The sequence below is a fragment of the Cololabis saira genome, chromosome 23 (genome assembly GCF_033807715.1).
Source record: "Cololabis saira isolate AMF1-May2022 chromosome 23, fColSai1.1, whole genome shotgun sequence".
NCBI classification, from domain to species: Eukaryota; Metazoa; Chordata; class Actinopteri; order Beloniformes; family Belonidae; genus Cololabis; species Cololabis saira.
In genome coordinates, this window is record NC_084609.1 from 32,853,653 (window position 1) to 32,867,681 (window position 14,029).

The 14,029-nt window shown below is 43.3% G+C and overlaps 1 protein-coding gene across 3 annotated transcripts in view; it reads left to right on the forward strand.

Moving 5' to 3' along the window:
- Positions 1-458: 458 nt before the first annotated feature.
- mkln1 (muskelin 1, intracellular mediator containing kelch motifs) overlaps positions 459-14,029 on the forward strand; it is a 64,060-nt gene continuing 50,489 nt past the window's right edge. For all 3 annotated transcript variants that reach the window (XR_009770899.1, XM_061715195.1, XM_061715196.1), the window contains exons 1-2: positions 459-555; positions 4,134-4,203. Coding sequence is in view for 2 of the 3 variants with exons in the window: in XM_061715195.1 (XP_061571179.1) it covers positions 476-555; positions 4,134-4,203 (150 nt within the window). In the remaining variant the exon portion in view is untranslated. The remainder of the gene's footprint in view (positions 556-4,133; positions 4,204-14,029) is intronic.

The following is a 14,029-nucleotide window of genomic DNA, read 5'->3' on the forward strand; positions in this document are numbered from 1 at the left end:
TCGCACCCATCAGGACTGTATGGAAGGGGGCGTGGTCACAAAGGTTTATTTGGTTGCTTAGCAACGTGTATTCTGTTTTCTGTTCAACGGTTTGTTGTCAACCGTCAGTTCTTTTGGTCAGTTGGATTCCGCTGTCACGGAATAAAGACGTGTTTTACCAACCTCTGGAGTCGAGCCTCATCCTGCCACAATATATTATATTTGGTGCCTAACTGTTTCCCAAGTATGTTAGTGCGTGTATGAATGAATAAATTAGACGTAAAACGTACATTTCTTTGTAGAAAGGCGCTTTATGAAAATAAGTCCATTTACTTGTATTAGTTTACAGCGCAGTCTTACCTCATCCAATATGGCGGCGTCGTTGACGTATCGCAGCAGCTCCATAGGGCGGATACGTAGAGATGGGTGTACTGTCTCTTTAAGGCGGGTCCCGGCTAGCTCCGCTAGCCACGCTAGCCTCCAGCTGCTCAACAAGATGGCGGCGGTTCCCGAGAGCAGAGTCCTCCCGTTCAGCGTGTTCAAGTGGAGCTCCTTCTCCTCCACCTACCTGCCCGAGTGAGTGTTTGCTGCGGGGGCGGGTGTTGCGGGGGGAAGCGGACCCGGCGTCTGCATGCGAGGCAGCGGTTCCCCGCGGCGCCCTGGGGCCCGAGCACCCGGCCTGGCCCGGCGCGGGCCCGCAGAGCCGGACGGGGGAAGCGGGGCCGTCTGCGACCCGGGCCAGGCGAGGGGAGCCCGGCCAGACACCCGGCCAGACAGCCGGGGGGAACCGGTGTTCTGAACATTTCTGCTGCTTTGCCAAAAAATGCTCCCTAATGGTTTTCTACCTTTTGTAGAGCTACAATGTTACTGTGTTTTACTCTCTAAACCACTTACTTTGCCCCCAAGTGGTGCTTGTCTCTTGCCAGGCCGTTATTGTAAATAAGAATGTGTTCTTAATGACCTGCCTGGTTAAATAAAGGCGAATGACTGAATTAATATCAAATAAAGCGATAGAATTGTTTTTTTCTTTCCTCTTTATCGTATAATGTTCACAAAGTGTAATGCAATTCATGTCATGGGTAGTGTATTTTGAAGGATCAAATACTCAACATCCCATTTTATCAATTTTACATCCTGCAAGAAATGATGGACGTAGCAATCAAACTTTGAAAATCCAATTTGAAAACCTCAAAGTAGCATTTCTCGGCAGGTAGCAGAAATTGGCAGAACACCGGTGTTCTGCCAATTTCTGCTACCTGCCAGATTTGCATAATTTTTTGCACGACGTAAAATGGATAATATGGGATGTTGAGTATTTGATCCTTCAAAATACACGAGCCATGACATGAATTGCATTACACTTTGTGAACATTATATGATAGAGGAAAAAATAAAAAAAACAATTCTTGCTTGGCAAGAGACAAGGACCACTTGGGGGGGCGGGAAGTGAACTAGGGAGTAAAATTGTAGCTCTACAAAGGTAGAAAACCATTAGGGAGCATTTCTTGGCAAAGCAGCAGAAATTGGCAGAACACCGGGGCTTGAAATCCTTGAAAGTGCTTGAATTTCAATGTTGTGTTTTCAAGGCCTGAAAAGTGCTTGAATTTATAACTGTGTCTTTCACAAAATTGGGATCAGACTGTATAGTTTAGTTATTACAAGGACAAAATAAAATCAGTAAGATGAAACATAACTAGATGTTTACAGCACGATACAATGTACATAATTGTGATAAAAAGCAAAAAAAATAATTATGTGTGTGTGTGTGTGTGTGTGTGTGTGTGTGTGTGTGTGTGTGTGTGTGTGTGTGTGTGTGTGTATATTATTTATATATATATATTCATTCCTGTAGATATTTTACCTCAGCGATAAGGTGCTTGAAGATTTTGAAAATGAAGGGTCATTTTCAAAAAGTGCTTGAAAAGTGCTTGAATTTGACCTTGAAAAATGTGTAGGAACCCTGTAACCGGGCCATACTGGGGGAAACCGGGCCGGCAGCCGGGCTAATACATCACTTGAATTGACGACTTCTTTGCTTTGCGTATCAAGTTTTTGAGCGGTCAGGCCGTTTGTGGCAAAACAGGGGAGGAAACCACTTCCCAGCACAAAAGCCAGACATTATTGCATTACTGAAGATTCCCAAAGAGGACTTTGGGAATCCACAAACCAAATAAACAAGGGTTACATCGTTTTACAAGAATACTCAGGACTTGGGGTGGGACGATACGGTAACTCACGATTCAATACTGTGGCGATATGTGGCCCACGATAACGATAATATCACGATACACGATATTTACGCTATTCGATATATTGGAAGAAATCTCATCAATGATATATATCACGATATATGTGACTGAAAAAGAAAAAAAATACCCATAAAAAGGAAAACGTCTGTAGTTATGCATTTATTCGATGCCAAAACTTCATACAATGTACAAAGAAAGTGCATTTGTCTAGAACCTCACTGCCTGCTAGGCTTGTAAATGTAAACACTGAACAGCTGGACACATTAAAGTGCATGAACAATAGTGGGGTGACAACCGTGTAAATCCATTATGTGTTGTAATAAAATATCGATATTTGCCGTCAGTTTATCGATTTATTTATTGCGACAGAGAGCACAACAATATATTGCAATATCGATTTTTATTTTTTCCCTCCACCTGTCTACTCAGGACTATATACAGGACTGTCTCTGAAAATTAGAATATTGTGATAAAGTTCTTTATTTTCTGTAATGCAATTACAAAAGGAAAAATGTCATACATTCTGGATTCATTACAAATCAACTGAAATATTGCAAGCCTTTTATTATTTGAATATTGCTGATTATGGTTTACAGTTTAAGATTAAGATTCCCAGAATATTCTAATTTTTTGAGATAGGATATTTGAGTTTTCTTAAGCTGTAAGCCATGATCAGCAATATTAAAATAATAAAAGGCTTGCAATATTTCAGTTGATTTGTAATGAATCCAGAATGTATGACATTTTTCTTTTTGTAATTGCATTACAGAAAATCACAATATTCTAATTTTCTGAGACAGTCCTGTGTGTGTGTGTGTATATATAATGCAAAACGGTCTCTGCTTACCAACATCAAAAACCCATGATTGCAGTGTTGTGAGGGAGTAATATGGTGAGGACTTGGTCCATGTCTCAGAGCCTGGACCACGGGCCGTCTTCAAGGGGAAAATGAACCAAAATATCCTCCAGGGTGATGTCAGGAAGGCCGTTCACCAGAAGAGGCTCAGCAGAAGTTGGTGGAGCAGCATAATGAGCCTAAACATGAAGTAAATCCCTCACGGAACAGTTTCATATAAAGAATATCCACCTTTTGGAGTAGCCCAATCAGAGCCTGGACCATAACCCTGGAGAGATACTGTGTAATGACCTTGAGAGCTGTTCATAGCAGACATGGTGCAAACGTGTCTGAGGAATGATCAAATATTCCTGACCCAGAGAGCTATGGATAAGTCACAGCAGCCAGAGGCAGTTGATCATGAACGCTTACTTCTTCTCTACCTCTAGGCCTGTGTTGAAAAAAATCAATTTTCCAATTCTAAATCGATTCTCATATTAATTCCTAAAAATTGATTTGTATGTCTAAAGATCACATTTTTTTCATCATTACAATTTTTAGAATTATTTTGTTTATGCCCAAAAAAGGAATGTTTTGTTGGACACGAGAATAACTAGTGCCATGTTTTTGCCTTAAATATGTTTAAAGGTATGAAAACATTAAGGTTTTCAGTTATAGCTGCATAAATTGTCTATATTTCATTACTTTATATACTGTCTTGGGGTTACATTAGCATAAAATGCTTAAAACCAAATTCTCAAAAATTAAAATCGGATCAAATCTTGATAATCGATTTTGAATCTTAAGAATCGGAATCAAATCGATTCTTGACATTTGAATGGATCCCCAGCCCTGTCCCGCTCTATGAATGTTTTCATTTGTGTGTTTGATATAAGCGTGATACATATTCTAATTTCTTTTATAAGCTTAGGCACATTGTGTTTTTCTGTTGTTGTGACTTCAGTGACTGTCTGATCATATATTGCTCAATATAAACATGTTTATTAGTTTTTCTGCTGAATGTGCTATTATTCTGAGTGGCTAAAATGGCTGCTTCTGTGCACTTGTAGGAATATCTTGGTGGATAAACCTAACGATCAGTCTTCCAGATGGTCCTCTGAAAGCAACTACCCTCCACAGGTAGGCCTACTTCCTGTTTAACGGCTGATCAATGGTTTCACTGTGATGGAGTAGTTGTGTCCTGTGATTGCTGCATTGTTTTCTGAAGTCCAGACAAATATGGGTCCCTTATAAGTTGAGAAAGTATGTGGTTCTAGTTGGATGTGCACATCATGCTTGTTTCTATTAGCAATTTAAAATGGAGTCAATGAATAAGACACCCATAGTAATATGCCGTATAGCCTCCAGTTTGTTGAACTGTAAGAACAGAGTCCCATCATCTCCACGTCAGCACTTTCCTTCACCTGAGAATTTACATCCCAGGTTATTCTAATTAATTCAACATCAGTTTCTCATCAAAAGGGTTGATTCTTAGTTCAGGTTCAATTTATATCTAAAACAATAGTTTCAGTGGTGAAAAGACTGAATCAACATTGTGTCTTGATTAAATGTGGCAAATAAAATCCGTGCCTAAATGCAATCGCTGCATGTTTGTTAACGTAATTAGGCTACATTCATCTGTTTTTTGAGGGATATTTAAATTGTTTAATTTCTGTCAGTCGTTCAGCAATTTGACGTTAAAGTAGCATTGATAAAGAACTTGTTTTGTGGCATTGTGAGACATTAACCTTCAGTGCTTCTCCTCACCACGGTGTCATGCTTTGAGCAATCTTTTGAGTCTGGTCTGGTTTGCGCATAAAATAAAATATAAATGTTACACACACACACACACACACACACACACACACACACACATTGCGCCATATTGAGCAGGTGGGGTACAGAATAATAATCATAATAGTGATACTTTATTTGGGTATATAGTATAGTATACTATAATTATAGTAATATATTACCAGTTAAATGTTTGGACACACTTTCTTATTCATTTTTGAAAGTGTGTACAAACTTTTGACTCGTATTGTATATAGTAAACCACACTGCTGGAGGGGCTTCAGAGAAGGTTCAGCGACACTCAAGAGATGCTACAGTTCAGTCTAATCAGTTTTTTGCCCCTTTTGCACTAGTACCACCTCAGCTCGGTTCTACCCGTTTTGCCCTTTTGCACTAGGGCTGAGACGGGTAGAGCCGCTCCAAGCCGATACTTTTTTTCTGTAACCATTTCAGCGAGGTTCTATAAGGGGCTGAGCAGGGACTATTTCCGACGTCACCACCCTCCGCGCCATTGATTGGTCGGGGGGCGGGGACGTCACCACCCTCCGCGCCTCTGATTGGTCGGGGGGCAGGGCCGTCAGACGTTTGAATCAGGAAGCGGGAGTCAGAGCGAGAGCGACCCACGGCTCGCGGCGATTTTATTATAAAGCGCAAAACGTCTGTTTGGTGATCCAACTCTGAGGTGCAGATGTTCATAAACCTGGTGGCTGAGGAGAGAATTAAAAAAGGGATGTAGACGGGCTGTTTTACTCTCAGCCGCTCGCGGCTCCAGCTGATTTATCATCAGCGCCGACATGAACAAAGCGGTTGCGCAATCGAGTACGTCACAGCAGCTTCACCCCAACCCCCCCACTTCTCCCCTGGCTGTGGAAAAACAAACGGGTAGAGGCGGGTAAAGGCGTGACGAGCCGAGTCGGGCCGAGTAAGTCCTAGTGCAAAAGTGCCATTTGATGCCAGGAAAGTTAGGCTCAAAGTGCCAATTGTTACTATTATAGAAATAAAAAAACTATGCATAGTAGCAAATGACCACAGAGCTACTATTTCTACTACTAAATTTGCAATTAAATAAAACCCATCATATAATATATGATAAAGAATAAAAATGTTTTAAAAAGGAAAAAAAACAACTTTGGAACCGGTAAAATCAGCACTGGCAGGTCATCCTCACGGAAAAGTTGGATTAGTAGTTGGAGTAATTGGAATTGGCTGAGAAACTTGCAAGCGATGGATCTAGAAATATAATGTAGTCAGTGTGTTCATCACAAAATGAGCAATTACTTTGGTCAAAACCAAAATGAATTCTTTACAGTTCAGCACAAGGTCACATTTCACAAAGAACTTTCAAGTTGGTGCGTCAACAAACTTAAAGGGGTTCCTTCTTTAGATTCTCAGCACTATTTTAGAATGAAACATTGTTTGAAGAATGACTGACTGTAATTTATTGGTAAACACATTTTAGAGTTTGGTAGTTAAAAGCTACTGGTCAAAACCATTCATAAAGCTGGTTCAGGTTGTCATGCTATGGTGTTTGGAGATGCTTTCCAGCTCTGGAAAGGGGAAGTAAACAATGTTGTGACGGAGTGGGACCGTCACTAACACACAGCGGCGCACACATCCACTTTGCTGCAGATGAGACGTGGCAGGCAGTGCATCCACACACACACACACACACACACACACACACACACACACACACACACACACACACACACACACACACACACACACACACACACACACACACACCCTGATATCCATTTAAAGTTGTGGTAACTGAAACTCACCCATTCTCACATGGTTTTGTTGTGAGTCCAGGGGTGCACACTTGGTAGTGCTTCAGGATGATAAACATATTAGTACTTGCCTCAGGAAAGGTGCGCTTCATGCTGGACCTAGAGTGTCACCGTGTGGAAATAGGCAGGGAAACGGAGCGCTGAGTCTATTCCACCTAAATACACGTCAACATCCTGTCATCTCTCCTCCACTCAGTTTGGTTCTTTTCCACTAGGGGTGTAACGTGCCGAGTAGATACTTTTTCTGTAACTTTTTCTAAGCTGCTGAGTCGGCTGTATCTGACATCATCACACTACAGGCCACCGATTGGTCGGGGGGTTGGAGTCAGACGTCTGAGTCAGGAGGTGGAAGGAGGTGAAAGAGACTGACGGATTCTTGTTAATTTTATTCAACAGTCAACGGCAGCTAAAGTCATTTTCATGATCCAACTCTGAGGTGCAGATGTTCATAAACCTGGTGGCTGAGGAGAGAATTAAAACGGGATCTAGACGGGTGATGGCTGACTTTTCAGCAGCGCAGAGACAAACTTAATGGTTCTGCGTTAAATCGACGCTGAGCGTGCGCCGCAGTTTGCGCCGCAATGAGCACCCCACGCCACGCCGTACCTTTTTTTTGTTTTGTTTTTTTGCACAATAGTTGTCCTTATCTCTTTGATTCACTGTGACCGGAAAAGTCTGATAAACCATTCAGGAAAAGGTCGCACCCCCCTAGCGCTCGCAGCGGGTACTGCACCGCGGTGAAATGGAGTGACAGAAGTCCGGAGGGTTCACGACGGCGTCACGACGGTTCACGGCGGCGTCACGGCGGCGGCCTGTTCTCTGCGTTGGTGTAGCGCAGAACCTTAATCCAGGCTATATCCTTTCACCAATTTGAACTGTTCACCAATTTAAGTCAACATAAAGCTGAGCAGCTAGTGTGACTATCATTGGGTTTCTCAGTGGGTGATAGTATTATGGGATGGTAGTGATTATGGGGTTAATGTTGCTTTCACTGTTGTTATTATAATAATAATGTATTATTAGAGATGCACCCACCGATTTTAGTCAGTTCCTGTTTTTTTTTTACTCAAAGCTCTGCAATTAAATTTTTTGCTACATGGTTTTTATTAATTAGCATGTGTACCGTATTTTGACGACCATACGGCGCGCCGTGAGGAAAGGCGCACCCTCGGTTTTGTGTCATTTCTGTATTTAAAACACACATGGCGCACCGACCGAAAAAAAAATAGAGCGGGAGCAAAACTTACTTTGATTGTACTTTGAGTTATTACATTAATCAGTTTTCAGGACTCTGCGTGTCGGGTTTCATCCGAGCCTGATCGCCCTGAGACCAGGAGAACTGATCAGCGCTGCGACGGGCACAAGCCCGCAGCTGTCTGGCCGTGCTGAGCAGCCGAGTCACTTCCCGATGCCGGCTTTTGCGAAAGCTCGAACAACAGTCCAGCCCAACAGACACGTCAGCCCACGCATACAATCCATCAACAGTAAACGACGGAGCCCGCCGACCGAGCGGCAGCCAACGCGTCCCCGCCCTCCGCTGCATCTCCTTCACGGTAGCGAGCCCGAGTCTTCCCGTCCGCTCCAGGTGTTGCGCCACGGAGCCGCCGCCAGGCAATCACGGGCAATTCACGCGCCCCCCTTCCCCCTTTAACATGGTGGCTTCAATTACGTCCGCCTTGCAATAATACAATGGGCGCATTGCGTCATTAGGCGCGGGGCACATTTAAAAAAAAAAAAAAAGACGTTTATATGCGCCTAATGGTTGCAAAAATACGGTAATATATTTTTTATTGTAAAATGCGTAATGGCAAAAGTAGTTATGTCGTTATTTTCTACTATGTATAACTTTTTTGTTTATTATTATTATTATTATTATTATTATTATAGAAACAGTAGGGTATAAACTTTGACTTGCTTGCGATCGATAACTGGCCAGAGAGAACTGTAGCTTCTCCTCAGTATCACTGAAACACTGTGTGTTTTTAGCAATGTACAGTGATCAGAGACCCAGAAATGAATAAAGACTGGCCAAATGATGGCAAGGAAAAACTCCTCTTTTAAGAGGGAAGAAACCTTGATCAGGACCCGGATAATAAGGGATGACTGGCTGGCCTTCCTACCGAAGGGAGGGAGGGAGGGAGAGATGAAATGAAAGAGAGAATAAAGAACAGAGAGAGGAACGAATGTAATGTCAATATAACATAAGACAAAATATTGCAGGAGAACTAAGAGTTCTACGTACATATGACTGGTACCTGGTTAGTTGGTGGACTACAGAGACCACTATTGCCGCTTTTGCACTGGTACCACCTCAGCTCGGTTCTACCCGTTTTGCGCTTTCGCACTAGGGCTGAGACGTGTAGAGCCGCTCCAAGTCGGTACTTTTTTCTGTAACCATTTCAGCCAGGTTCTTTGCGGGCTGAGCAGGGACTATTTCTGACGTCACCACCCTCCGCGCCAGTGATTGGTCGGGGGGCGGGGACGTCACCACCCTCCACGCCTCTGATTGGTCGGGGGGCGGGGCCGGCAGACGTTTGAATCAGGAAGCGGGAGTCAGCGCGAGAGCGACCCGCGGCTCGCAGCGATTTTATTATGAAGCGCAAAACGTCTGTTTGGTGATCCAACTCTGAGGTGCAGATGTTCATAAACCTGGTGACTGAGGAGAGAATTAAAAAAGGGATGTAGACGGGCTGTTTTACTCTCAGCCGCTCCCGGCTCCAGCTGATTTCTGATCAGCGCCGACATGAACAAAGCGGTTGCGCAATCGAGTACGTCACAGCAGCTTCACCCCAACCTGCCCGCTTCTCCCCTGGCAGTGCGAAAACACACGTGTAGAGCCATGTAAAGCCGCGCCGAGCCGAGTCGGGCCAAGTAAGTCCTAGTGCGAAAGTGCCATATATAACCAGGTGCAGACAGCAGACCCTGAGGGTCAGGATGCAGCCCTGGAAGCTCTGGCCTGCAAACATGTACAGAAGATAAAGAGGGGGCAGACCAGTACAACAAACACAAGGTACTATTAGGTCTTGCAAATATTGTGGAGCTAGGCTGTTTTGGGCTTCATACGTGAGTAATAAAACTTTGAATTGGATTCTAATGGCACTTTTCCACTAGCACCTATTCGGCTTGACTCGACTTGGCCTGGTTTCTTTTCCACAACAATTTAGCCAACCTGCTTCGCTCCAGCAGGTTGGAGCAAAGCTGCTGTGACACTAAAGATGTAGAACCTGGAGGAGATGATAGATGTGCTGCTGGGTCTGTGGCTTGTGTTTGATATCAAGTTAAAAAATGAGAGTGAGAGAAGCTTCAAGCGGCGAGGCTTTTTAATTTATTTTAGTTTGTCTCTGCTGCTGAAAAGTCAGCTGGAGCCGTGAGCAGCTATGAAGAGACAGAGCTCCTGGTAGATCTGGTCGTTCCTTATCTCCGTCTAGATCCCTTTTTTAATTCTCTCCTCAGCACCAGGTTTATGAACATCTGCACCTCAGAGTTGGACCATGAAACAGACTTCTGCTGCTATTGCCTGTCGGATAAAATGAACAAGAATCCGTCAGAGTCTCTTTCTCTGATTTTCTCCTCCTGACTCAAGGCTGAATTAAGCTTCTGCGTCAAACCAACGCAGAGCACACGCCGCAGCCGTGACGCCGTATCGAACCCTTCGGACTTCTCCGTCTCTCCATTTGGTCGCGGTGCAGTACCCCCCGCGGCCGCTAGTTAGCAATCTTTTTCTGAATGGTTTATCCGACTTTTTCCAGTCACAGTGAATCAAAGAGATAAGGACAACTATTGTGCAAAAAAACAAAATAAAAAAAATCACACATAAACGAAGAAAAGAGCCCTGAAAGTTCACATTACTGAGCACAAGTCTTTCCCTGACCCCTTCCCTTCAACCCTTCCCCGACCCTGCACCCCAACCTGGGACTTGCTGATTGGGCCGGAGCTTCGGGAGCTGCGTGCTGGCCTGCGGTCCCCACCCCTGGTCATCCCGTTGCTGCTTCCACCTGCCTGCTGTGCTGTTGCCGTCCCTGACCCACCAGTCTGGCCCTCGGCAGGAGGGTCCCCCCTTATGAGCCTGGTCCTGCTCAAGGTTTCTTCCCTCCTAAAGGGGAGTTTTTCCTTTGCCATTGTTTATGTAATAACTGCTCGGGGGTCATGTTCTGGGAATGGGTCTCTGGAAAGCGTCTAGAGACAACTCTGTTGTATTAGACACTATATAAATAAAATTGAATTGAATTGAACTACTGCTTCAAACCGGAAACCAGAAATGCTTTGCTCCCAAGCGAACCAATCACAGCCCTCTCCGTCTGCGTGTGGTCTGCGTCGTTCGACGCGTAGTTACAATTTTCGGGAGGTGCGCGTCAGTGACGGCGCAGGTGACGGCGCAGGTGACGGCGTGTGGTCTGCGTGGACCCAAACCACTCGTGTTGACTCTTCGTCAGCCTTGCTACAGTGGTTTTTTTTTGTTTGGTAGTCTGCTTAACCAGTCATCACATCCTCATTAGTCATCATGCTATGACGCTTAGCGAAGCAATCAGCAGTTTACTCAAGTCACGTCTCGCTACTTCACGGATTTGCATTGTGCATCGTGTTCTGCATTCTGATTGGCTAAACAGTCTCCCCGCTTCTTCGCTTCCTGTATCAATAATGTTGGTCGCTTAGCAACAATGCTGAGAACGGCCAATGAGCTTCAGCAGCAGCTCAAGAACCTTTGATGAATCGTTCATTACAGTCTTAGATATAATCCATGGTGTCGGTTTATAAGAATATTTTTGCCCAGAAGAAAAAAGAGCGACAACAACAACCAATAACTATGTTCTTCTCTCGAAAAAACACACCTGCACCGCGGCTTTAGGAGAAAAAGACGCTACAGAGCGAGTCAGGATGCAGATGCATCAGAAGAGCAGTGAAATACGCGCCAGTCACAATTTGTCCGACTGTAGCCTACTTATTGTATTTTTTTTCATAATCATTTTTCATTTTCTCCCGTTCAAATCCAATTACTCAGGTTGCGGTGAGGTGCAGAACCATATGAGAAACGGAATATTCCTCGTAGATGTTCACCAGTCTCCCCCATCGTGGATGGGCTGATGAATCTGCTAGCTAACATTTCAATGATTGACATAAGGTGGGTGCGTGTTGGTTTCACCGGCCTGTTTGCCTATCTACAAAACGGCGCCCCGCATTACGACAAAAGGAGAGACATGAAAACTGCTCTTGGGGAAAACCTGTGGTGTGACGTGGAAAACCTGTCCAGCAATATTGAAGTCTAGGGTCAGTAAAGCGAATTTCCCCATTGAGGGAGAAATAAAGGACAATCTAATCTAAAGATGTCCTTGTTAACATGATGCTCCTGCTACGTGTACACACAATGCTTTCATATTTAAATGCGGGGTATGTGGTGCATATGTAAGACGGGCAGAAAAATGAGGGTTACCGGCTGGTCAAGCTAAAAATCTGCTAATTAATGATGGTGATTATGATAAAAGTGCCGCTCATGTGCAGAGTTTGAGGCATTCCTTGTGTTGTAGAGAGAGACATTTCAGGTGGTGGAACAAATGTGTGCTACTGCTGCCTTTGGTGGCAACAGTTTGATGGCATATCTTATCAGATAACGGTGTTATGGAGAAGTGCTGCCAGATGATGGATCCAGTGTTATTTTTCTTGTGATTGAGATCACCTGTCTCACATTCAGTTTCCATCTGTTAACACCTGTAAATAAGCTTGATGCTCGTACTCACTTTCACCAACTTCTTCCTGGGGTGGGGGATATGGCAAAAATATCACATCGTGAGTAATTTAAGCGTAAATAGAGGTGAGCATCTGGGATTTATGAGGGATTTAATTGGGGGTCGGAATAAATATCTTTCACTTCCTTTTTTGAGCAAACATGCGTATATAGGAGAAATGTTTATGCATATTTGTTCATATGTACGTGAAATTGTATCCGTTTGTTGTTTATATACGTTTTCATGTTACCAGCTCGGAATAGATAAATAAGCTAAACTAAACTCGCGCTCTAATTCTACCCCTCCTGAGGTTTTCCTGTGGGAAAATGAAGCGTTTGTACGACTAATGACTTGTTGTTGATTTTAGACAGGGTTTTTTCTGCATAGAGAGATGCAAAGCGATTGCCTCGGTCAAATTGTATACCTCCTCAAATTTGTTCAATGGAAGGAAAATCACATTTCTAAGCAAGTATGAACAATTCAAGCTGCAACTAGGTTGTGTTTAGGGCTATCTGCCACTGCGACAAGGTTGTGCTGCTATACTGCAGTCAGAGCATCAGGCCAAACCAGCCAAAGCTAAATAAGGCAAATGCAGGGTTTTCCTACCTGATCAATGCGTCTCAGTGTCTTGACTTAGTGGCTCTTGACTTTGAAAGCCCTTAAAACAGATAAATATAGCCTGATCCAGATGTTAACACATACACACACATTATGCTTCTGGATGTTTCCTTGAATCAGCATGACATCCCATTGTTGTCCCTTTTACAGACATTTCTAAAATTACAACGTTAATTGCGAGTGAATAATTGCAACAATAGATGAAATGGTACAGAGAGCCGACAAAACTAATCTAATATAGGAGAAGATTAAATCGTATTACTGAAAAGAAAAAATTAAATTTATCAGGAATGAACGTAGGATGGAGAGACTCATGCAGAGAGAGGAGTCAAGGCCAACGAGTGTCTTTGAGCCTCAGGGGTTGAAGACTGGTTCATACACAGAGAGACCACTTGATTTGTGACGCATGTCTCAAGCTTTGCCCCTCCACGCTGCAGTCAAACTCCTTTTTGTTAAATCAGTACGCTAATCACAGGCTAAGGGCTGCAAAGGGCATGAGACGACTGATTAGCATAAAGCAGCGGAGGAAAGGTAAGAACTAATCTGAGGGGTTAGGCTATAGGACTTTCTTTTTTTAATTCTGAATCACACAAGCATTACAGCAGCATAACATAAGCATACCCACATTTCTCTACTGCGATCCTTTTTTCTTTTTCTTGCAAACAGAAAAAACAACAAAAACATAAACGAGGGGTGTTTTTATTAAGATCAAGAGAAAAAAAACAAAGACTTTATGTGAAGACAAATGGGTAATTGAAATACATCTCAAACAAAAGCAGGGCGTCTCAGGGAAATATAACTTTTCCAATCTTCCCAGATTGCTTCAAATTTGAATTGTTGCAGCCTCACAGAGAACTTTATCCTCTCCATTACAAAGATATCGTAAATTATGTCATACCAATCATCTAATGGAGCATCTAGCTTAAAGGGGACCTATTATGGCATCTAATACTTATTTTAAACAGGCCTTGAATGTCTGAAAAACAAGCTTTTGATTTTTTTTGCTAAATAAATTAGAAATTCAGCCTCTGAGCCATGTCT